A 9,923-nucleotide genomic window follows, 5' to 3' on the forward strand; every position below is an offset into this window, starting at 1 on the left:
ATGGTTCGTAATAACAAACAGGCGCTACTTTGCAACTCATATCAAAACATTATGTGTCTACAGCAGCTCGTCGGCTCGTGGGCGCGGGAGCCCGAGGCAGGACAAAGACTTCCTTCTTTTCAGTCGGACCACGTTGCTGTTAAGTGTCTCGCATGTGTTATGTATTTGGCTTTAATTTTTTTGTTTTTACCCTCCTAATCGTGGCACCAAAGCATAAATGTGATGCAAGTGATGGTGATGCATCAAAGAAAAGAAAAACGATCACAATCGAAAGTAAAGTGGAAGTAATAAAACGACTGGAAAAAGGTGAAACCCCAACGAACATTGGACAAGCGTTAGGCTACAGTCGGTCAACGATCGGGACAATTTTAAAGGACAAAGCGAAAACAACGAAGCATGTAAAAGGGTCTGTCCTTTAAAATTGTCTCTCTCTATTGTAACTACTATAGTAACATTTATTATTATTGTTACTGGTATTATTATTAGGGGGTGCGGTGGCGCAGTGGGTTGGACCCGGGTCCTGCTCTCCGGTGGGTCTGGGGTTCGAGTCCTGCTTGGGGTGCCTTGCGACGGACTGGCGTCCTGTCCTGGGTGTGTCCCCTCCCCCTCTGGCCTTACGCCTTGTGTTACCGGGTAGGCTTCCGGTTCCCCGTGACCCCGTATGGGACAAGCGGTTCTGAAAATGTGTGTGTGTGTGTATTATTATTATTATTATTATTATTATTATTGTGTTAAAGACATTTTAGTGTATCTGGAAGTGTTTAATGTTTTTTATGCATAGAAATGTACATGATATACTGTATACTAAGACAACATTTGACTAACTTACCTTAGATACGAACCGCATCTAACTGTACCGACTTACGTACAAATCCGACTTAGGAACAGAACTCGTTCGTAATCCGTGGACTGCCTGTAATATTTTTTTGCTCAGTACCTGTATGGCTGACGAACATGTCGCTACCCGGCCATAACTACTGTAAACCAGCAGAAAACATCATAGGTGTATCGATATAAACCTCTGGCTTCGCAGCTCTCCAGTTCAGCTTTTTTCTAGCTATGCACTGACAACAGCTGTCCATTACACAGTACACCTATAGGCTACGTCTGTGTCATGCAGGTGTTTCCCTCCCACGTTCTGAATGTTTCTACACAGTGCGCTTTTTGGGATAGTGTGAATAGAACGAGAACGCAAGCAAACTATTATAAGTAACGCGCCAGGTTTTGTCTGACAAGCTCTATGTTTTATTTTGCCCTGCTGCCCCTCCCCTCCCCCTCTGTGTGTGGACCAGCCAAGTGTCCTCCTGTATATACATAGCCTTCCGCTCGCACATTCCTGTGCCGCTCTCACTTCCTGTTTCCTGTAATTCCAGCCCCCCCCACCCTTCCAAACTTTCCTCAGCTGATCACCGAACCGAGGGTTACACACACACACACACACACACACACACACACACACACAAACCGAAGGCCAACACCGAGGTAGAGATTACAAGTAACATATATTCCTAAGGAGATGAGTGAAAAGTTAAATGTTCTATTATTTTATATGAAGAGGCTGCATTCCCCTTGAAGAACACGTGATTTCTTGTTTTATGCTAATAAATGTCCGTCATCGTCGTCTGTGCGCTTGCTTATGCGAATGTCAAGCATAATTCAGACACTAGTGGATGTGCATTTCTGTCGCACTACGAAGATGCGGTGTTTGCATGCGGATGCGTTTGGATCCCGCGCTGTTGCGCGTGCACGGTTTGGGAGATGCGCCTGAAAAAGACGTGTCCTCTTGAATGGACAGATACGAGCGGCCAGCTCTCAGGAGGTTCAACCGAGCGCGAGAAAGGGGGTCAACGAGCGCGCGCACCGCACGGCCTCCGGCGCAGTGTCAACTGCCCCTCCCCCCGGGTCTGCGGCCGTGGCACATGGGGCCATTTACGAGTGGTCCTGTATCCCAGTTTAGCTTTACTGTTTTACGACACATCTAATCAGGGTAAATAACTGTGGAACGCACACTGGTGAGCAAAACTGTACTGTTTTTGCGTTGGAGTCGGACGTTAACGGTTCATTTCTATCCATGAACTCTGGCTGTAGACTACCTAGCGCAAGACTACCTCGTGCCCCTCATACCTGACAAGTCGGATCCTGCCAATCATTATGATGCATGTTGCGGGTATGTTAATGACATCAGAGGCGTAGGGAGCGTCGGGATGTGTCATCAGCGCTCCAAGTGTTTATGCAGGTTGCCTGGAAACACTCCGCCGCCCTGAGATTAAGGACTTTGGCCGATACCAGACAAGTGGCCAAAGTCGCGTCCTCTGTCACCGGGGCAGAACGAAAAATCGCTAGTAGGTAGTAGTTAGTCTCCGTTACACCGTGACACGCTTAAAGAAACGCTTCAAGACTGCGTTTTAAAACGGACAAGGAAATAAATATCACAGAAGTTGTTTTTTTTTTTTTTTATTATTTTATAAAAGTTGTTATTCAGCTGAGGTATTATTTGGTTAAAAAGCAGCATCCATCAGTTTATATTTTTATATTATATTATATATACAGGCACACAAAGTTATTTCACTGTATTCATAATTAATACATGAACGTTGTTTTCTGAACATGACATTCTCACACACAGACACACACACACACACACACACTCTGGTGCGATGTAAACATGCTGCCATGGGTTCTGTCCATTTAGCACCGGTTAAGGCTCGTGTTCAAGTCCATTCTTGTCTTCCGCAGATGTCGGTTCCTCGGAAAAGGAGCGGAAACAACAGAAGACCCCCTCCCCCACACCGCACCCGCCCTGCCCTGCCGTGACACAGAGGGCGGATGTTACTCAGCGCCGTGAGTCACTCCAGTCCCACACCTTCACGGAGTTGTCCCGTTTTACGGCGTGGCCACGGGACACCCGTGGAAAAGTTCAACCGCCCGACTCGTGTTTCAGAACCAACTCGTTCCGAGAGCCGTGGCCACTCGCGTCCCCCTCCTCGCCCACTCGGTCGGCGCTCAGTGCTCGCGCGTGGGCTCGAGGAACGCCACATGTCGGTCGGTCCAGTCCCGCAGTGAGTCGGGGGCTCTCTGTCTGACCCTTCCTTCCGTACAGAGAGCAGTGCTCTCGGTGCCCGTGTCTCCCTCCCGCGTGTCGGGAAACTGCTCAGAAGGCTGCGATGGCCTGCGACACCGGTAAGGACGCCAGGGTTCCCCTGAGTCCACGGCAGCCCCCGGGGCCGCTCCGAGTGGGCAGCCTCTCCTCGCTCGGGTCCATTCTCGCCCTCTTGCTGGGCAGGAAGTCCGGTTCGGCCGCCGTCTTGCCTCGCCGCTTCCTGGACTGGCGCTCGGCTCCCGCAGGGCTCTCGTTTTCCTTGTCGTCCCGACTCTCTCTGCGGGACGCCGGCTGCTCCTGGACCGAGACGGCTGTCTCCGCTCGGCCGCCGCTCGTCTCCATCGCCTCCTCCGCGGGGCACTGCTGAGGGTCAGCGGCGGGCGGACCGAGGGGCTCCTCGCTGTCGCAGGCAGCGCGGGCGCTGTGGTAGATGTCCCTGGCGGACCTGAGGACCAGCGTGAGCAGCAGACTGCGGTGAAGTCGCAGCCCCCCGCGCTGCGTGCGGGAGCTATACAGTTTGCTCAGCGCCTGGACCATGACGCGTTTGGCCTCTGCGCTCACCTCCATTCTTCTTCTTGTCTTCAGTTTATAAACACTTCGCTCGTCTTTGTCCGAGGACAGTTTTTTTTTGTTGTTGTTGTTGTTGAAAGTTCGTACAACTTCAGTTTGTTTAAAATATGAGTGTAGCGGAGTTTCAGTTTCCGTCTTCAGTTTCTCCGCTACGCGATCATGAAGGTCTCGGAGGTACGCGCTGTGGTGTTTTATCGTGGCCCTGACGTCACAAATTGTCGGTCGCGTGAAACCCGGAGCGTAGCTCCGCCCCTCGCTCGGCCTGTCAAACCAGCCTCCGGCGCCTACAGCTGTCGCAGCTCTTCTGTTTTACCAGCACAGGCTGCAGTGTTTCCGTAATCCATCAAATCCCTGCTTCAGGCTCCAGGGCACCGTCACCACGAATTTTCTTGTCGGAATAATTTGGGTTCTAGAGTACAAATACACTATGTTTACCCTGAAGTGGTAACGGTACGAATACTGTTATAAATGGGGAAATCATTTATGGAGTGGTACAGCAGCAAACGTCAATTATTATTATTATTATTATTATTATTATTATTATTATTATTATGTGGTGCTACACTTAGTGCTGGTGTCTAAATGTATTGGGAGTGGATAGTGTACAGAACAAACATTGTAAGTATTATTATTCATTGTAAGTATTATTATTCATCATATGATGTATAAACGCATCATATGATGAATAATAATAAAAATAATTACAAAATGATTATTTAGCTGGCAGTGTACTTGTTCCCTCTACTGAAGGCCTTATGCAGGGCGAATTGCTTAGTGCATACAGCAAGTATGGTTACTTTCACAATGCTCCATGCTCGGGATTAGAACTGTAAATCCCTCTGAAGATTTTCAAACCACACTCTGCTGCTTATTCCTGTTTTATATATTACTTGCCCCACAAAGGCTATATTTACGTAATAAAGGATCCACCCGTGAACCCTAAGACTTAGTGGGGAAAACTGCGGACGCCTCATTTTCTGCAAATGCTTGCATCTTGGCTATGTTTCCTTGAAAAAGCACTTCTGGAACCCTTTTGAAACATTGAATTCCTGCAATAATCCTGTGATTTCGGCTGCTTCTAGGGCTGTGCGTCTGGATTTAAAACGCTGAGAGGAATGTTAGATTAAAAAGATTTTTCAGGCGTTTTTATTAATTTGTTAATTAAGCTTGTCGCTGTTCACTGTTACATCTCAGTCGCCTGAAACCTACTGTATAAATAAAATACAAACAGAAGCACACGGAAGCGTTTATTTTTCGTGAAGAAAAATTGCAGGTACGTGTTCTCATCTCACAGCGAAATAAGAGTGTTTCTACGTTCTTCCCCACGGTATTTCCCGTCAGCCTATCGACCGATGCCCATATAAGGACATCCGACGGGTATGCAGCGCGCTCGCAGCGGAAAACCCATGACGTGTGGGCGAACACACTTCCCGTTGCCATATTTAGCGGAGGCAATAAAGTTTCGTCATCGCCTTCCTTTTTTGGTGGTGTTTCCGGCGACCTCCGGCTTCCTCTCCGCCTGCGGGACCTGGGCGCTCGGGTCGGCGCGATTGAGGTCAAACAGTCTATTAATGAGGAAGGAAGTCCTCTAGGCTAAACGTATGTGTAGAGGAACTCATTTCTCTTGGTGTCTTGAGTTGATCGTTAACTATCAAGTTGGTGCAGCCCTGCTTTTGTAAGCGTATTTCCTAGTGTTCTGCAAAAAAAAGCAGGGTAAATCGTGTTTGATGAACTGAAATGTTCTCCCTTTCTGGAGTTCAGTACGAAAGTCATTATGAGGGACAGTGCAGCACCTCGACGTTTGTAGGAGAGCGAACAACCTGAACTCGTGCGTCCTGTGTTAATCGCTTTGGAAAAGCGGAAAAGTACGCCACGCACATTCCATTTTGCTTAGACACGCTCGAAAAGGCACATTCCTGGAGCCTTCAAAGGGAAGAGGGGATTGGGTGGGTAAGTGTGGGGGATGGGAGCGGCTGTGGGTCGAGGAGTGGAGAGGACATGGCCGTGAGTGACAAAGCCACATACGCAGGAGGATAACAGGGCAGATGGCACAGTAGGTGCTGGAGGAAGAGGAGGAAGCAGTGAAGCGCCCAACGTCCACGGTTCTGTTGACAATAATCGAGGCGCCTTAGTGAGATCTGAAAAAGTACGGATGTTTGCTCGACACTTGCTCTTTCAAGCAGCTCATTTGTAGAAGGCAAATAAGTGGCATCTGGGAAGAAGAGCAAGGGTCACTTTTTTCTTCTTATCAACCGCCGTCCTTGTAATCTCGCTCTCGTACAAGCGCTGAAGCTTGTGAATGTGGTTGTTGGGCCTTACATGAAGAGGGAAAACTTAGTTTTCCTAGAACTTCCCATAAATATTTAGTGATATTGTTTTATGCGGGAGGCCATGGAAATGCGTCCGCCTTTCTTGGTCTTCATGATCAGCTCCTGACCATACAGGTAACTGAAAAGATAACGGAAACTCTGGTCGAGGGCTTTGGGCCACTGAGCTGTCCTATTCTAACTGTTTCACACTCCACGCATCAGCGATGCAATACTGTTCTTCCATGAGATATTCAGTCATTTGATGTTTTGATGGTAATGTTGCTCAGTGGGATAGTTGTGGAATGTGATTTAAATCACTGGCATGTTCTTCAAGCCATTTCTTGACTGCTCCTGCCCTGCGGATGGGTGCACAGTCATCCTGGAAAGTTGCACTGCTATCAGGACAGGATGAACACAATCAGTCTGAGTTGCTTTTTATTAACTGGCATTTACGGTACCTAACTTAGTAAGGGAATCGTGGAGCTAAAGAATATCGGGGCACTGCACCGCATACCTTACCAGTACCTTTCACTGGGACAGAGAAGCATTCAGGCCTGTATATTTACATTTTATTAGACGCTTTTCTCCAAAGCGACTTCCAACGAAGTCTACGTAGTGTTACCAGCCCACACACCTTATTCACCAAGGTGACTTACGCTGCTAGATACACTGCTTACACTGGGTCACTCATCCATACAGCAGTGGAACACACACACTCTCTCTGTCACTCATACACTATGGGTGAACCTGAACAGCATGTCTTTGGACTATGTTAAGCTACTTGCAATTATTTACCTATTTATACAGCTGGATAATATTTATTAGAGCAATTGAAGGTAAGTACCTTGTACAAGGGTACCACAGCTGGAAGTCGGATTCAAACCTGCCACCTTTCGGTACAAAGGCACTGACCACTACGTTACCAGCTGTGTGTTGTATGAAAGGAGAAAAGGTTAGCTCTCCCTGTGATAAGGATGGAAGAGGTCTTGGTGGCCTTCAACACATATATACTGTAGTTCAGTCATTGTCACCCTCTTTGTGGCAATGCTAAATTTTACTGAATTTCCCACTGGGGATCAGAGAAGTACTTACTTATATATCTATCGAGCCGATCCCAATGCATTTCTTTTCTTTTCTTGTGTACCACACACATGGTGGTATGCTCATCCAGTTTTTGAGAACAAGATGAACAATGGTTAATCTGAGTACAGTATTCATTTTTCGCATGTCTGGTCCACTGACATTTTGCATTAAGTGATTTAAAGCTCATCTGTTTTCCTTTGACCCTCAAAGCAGCATGTGGACATCACTGGCTAACATGCGCCAGCAAACAGCCCCCTGAAAGTTCTAGATCTGATCTCATGATGGGATAGTAATTGCTCAGATTTACTGATCATAGCTGTGCAGATGTACCTGCTTTAAATATAACATGTAACCTTTGTTTGCTTCCTTTATCAGCTACCTGTATTTTGATCATTTGTAATGTGTTTTTTTTTTTTTTTTTACAAATTTAATTTTCATGTTTTTGCCAACATTTTGTCTTTGTATATGACAGCAGATGGAAAAAACTGGATTTTGTCATTCTCACTGAAAATTAAACAGTGTTTACACAGATATTCTGTTCAGAATTCATAGCTGTATCTATATACTGTATAATATGGCTATTAACCGAGTATTAATATTTACAGGGAAACATTTTTATAAGTCATTATTAGTTTTTGTAGACACTACAGAGGACAGCTGACAGTGGTTGTCAATGATAAATTCCGAGTAAAAATACTGACTGATTGATTGAAAAGTATGTAGAATGGAGACAGCAGCGCTTGAGCTAGGTGCGACATGGAGGGGGTTAGTAATTAGGTGGCGCCGCCCTCTGGTGGACAATATGGGTATAGCAACAGGACGGTCTTTGTAACAAAGCCTGGAGTGTTGAGAGTTCTTTAGGACAAGGAAACATTTTATGAGAGGAGCTGTTTGGTTTTCATGCTTGGTCGGTCCTTTATCTGCCTCAGATCAACTGTCCAGCTGCTCTGGACGATGTGGCGCAGCGGCCGGCTGCGACTTCCCACAATGCTTTGAGAAAAACAATGTGGCCTGTGTTCTGCCTGTGGCCCGGTGCTGAACTCTCCTGCTGAAATGGCTCCTGTGGATCCAGTCTTATTTCATCTATACCCAGGAGAAGCTTCAATGTGCTCTCCCTGTTGAGTTTAATTTAACCTTCAGCCAAGTTGTTCAGCAATTGTTCTGACAACTTCTTAGATATTTATGCACTCAGTCTAGAGAATGACAAAGTATACAGCCTTGCTCCAGAAGCCAGTAATTTTAATTACCTATATATTTAAGATGCAATGGTGAAAGAGCAGCCTTGTACAATACTGTGGGTATTAACTTGTACCATGTGAAGTACTAAGAAGCAATGCAGCGCCTCTTCTCTGGAATGTGTGAATGCATGCTGCGTGTGGCGTTTCTACATGCGCCTTAAGTGGCAAACGTTCCCCGTACGCAGAGCTTTCGGAACCATCGTTCACTTGCCGTCGTAGTCAGTCGTGCAATGCGAAAGCAAAACGGTCAGTTGAAGACGAGCAAAATGTCAGGCTAAAGAGCTGGGCTCGGGGGGGGGGGGGTTGGGGGGTGGCACTTGCTTTTGGCAGCTTTCCACAAAACAAACACACTATTGGCAAGGTGGTGTAAATGGGTGAACTCAGTGGGTGCAAAGTATGTTCAGTGAACCAGGATATTTCAGATGCGCAAGACCCCACCGGAAGAACAGCTTCTTCCCTGGAAGGTGGGGGCTGGTGAGGGCAGCGTAGCATGTAGGCTGATAACCTCAAAGGTATAAACGTATCTAATTCTTATTACAGTTAGCTGTCACTTTTCTCCACAAGATACAATCTTAAATGTTTACGTATATTTTTAAATTACTAGGAAGAAATAGTCGACATTCAGGTAGTTTTATACAGCTACTCCTATGATGTACATTGGTTCATATAGTGGAAAGTAACTGTACTTAAGAATCACACATCTGCATCCAATTTTAATCTAATGGACACATTGTGTTTTCTACGAAATGTAGATCGCTTTAGAGAAAAGTTTCTGCATAGTGAATACGCATAAATATAAGTGAATACTTATTTTTTCCCCCCATTTATACAGCTGTGTGATTTTCACTGGAGCAATTCAGGGCAAGTACCGTGCTCAAGGTTACTACAGTAGGAGGTGGGATTTAAAGCTGGGTCCTTCAATTGCAAGGCAAAAGATCTAAATGCTATGGTGCCTGCTGTACAGGAATGGCAATCTGAATATACAGTGATCCATTCAGGAAGCCTACTCAATTCTAACTTCCATCAACACATGCTTCCTGTTGTTCATAGCATCTTTCTCTCTCTCTCTCTCTCTCTCACACACACACACACACACACACACACACACACACACACACACACACACACACACACACACACAAAAACAACCCAACACAAGCTTGTTACAAACCTTTAAGATAGTTTTTTCTTTGACTTTTTCCTTTACAGTAGTTAATGTGCAATTATCTTATTATTGGGTCACAGTTAGGAATTCACAAAGTTATTGGCACTTGGAACACAGAATAAACACTGGCATTACAGGGGGTCACAGCAGGGTGGTGGACATCTGGTCTGGAAAGCAGTTCTGAATTAATACCTCATGCTGTGAGTGCACAACTAACAATCAAACTTCATTAGTGCTGCTATGTATAATATACAGTGTATATATATTTATATATATTTATTTATATATTGTGAAAAATATTTGCTGATCCCAGACGCACCAGAGACACTGTACACCATCTCCTTGAATAGAAGTCCCCCGTAGCTGCTGTTTTCCTCCATAACTGAATTATTTACTCTTAAATAGGTTGTCAGCTTTTGGGCCTGGGAATTGGGAGCAGACACTGGGGGTGCCTGAGC

General features: G+C 45.9%; 1 protein-coding gene and 1 non-coding gene across 2 annotated transcripts; one reads left to right on the forward strand and one right to left on the reverse strand.

Annotated features, from left to right (window-relative positions):
• Positions 1-2,441: 2,441 nt before the first annotated feature.
• On the reverse strand, positions 2,442-3,853 carry LOC114910198 (immediate early response gene 2 protein-like). Its single transcript, XM_029250354.1, has one exon. It carries the CDS (start codon positions 3,665-3,667, stop codon positions 3,152-3,154), a length of 516 nt encoding a protein of 171 aa, XP_029106187.1. The 5' UTR covers positions 3,668-3,853; the 3' UTR covers positions 2,442-3,151.
• A 3,056-nt stretch (positions 3,854-6,909) lies between these two features.
• Positions 6,910-7,038, forward strand: LOC114910309 (U6atac minor spliceosomal RNA). Its single transcript, XR_003797610.1, has one exon. It is a non-coding gene; the product is annotated as a U6atac minor spliceosomal RNA (small nuclear RNA).
• Positions 7,039-9,923: the final 2,885 nt, after the last annotated feature.

The sequence above is a fragment of the Scleropages formosus genome, chromosome 3 (assembly GCF_900964775.1).
Source record: "Scleropages formosus chromosome 3, fSclFor1.1, whole genome shotgun sequence".
Lineage (NCBI taxonomy): Eukaryota > Metazoa > Chordata > Actinopteri > Osteoglossiformes > Osteoglossidae > Scleropages > Scleropages formosus.

What these genes read in the sequence shown, in the direction of transcription:
- LOC114910198 (XM_029250354.1), bottom strand. Translation starts at nt 3,667, where the DNA reads ATGGAGGTGAGCGCAGAGGCCAAACGCGTCATGGTCCAGGCGCTGAGC.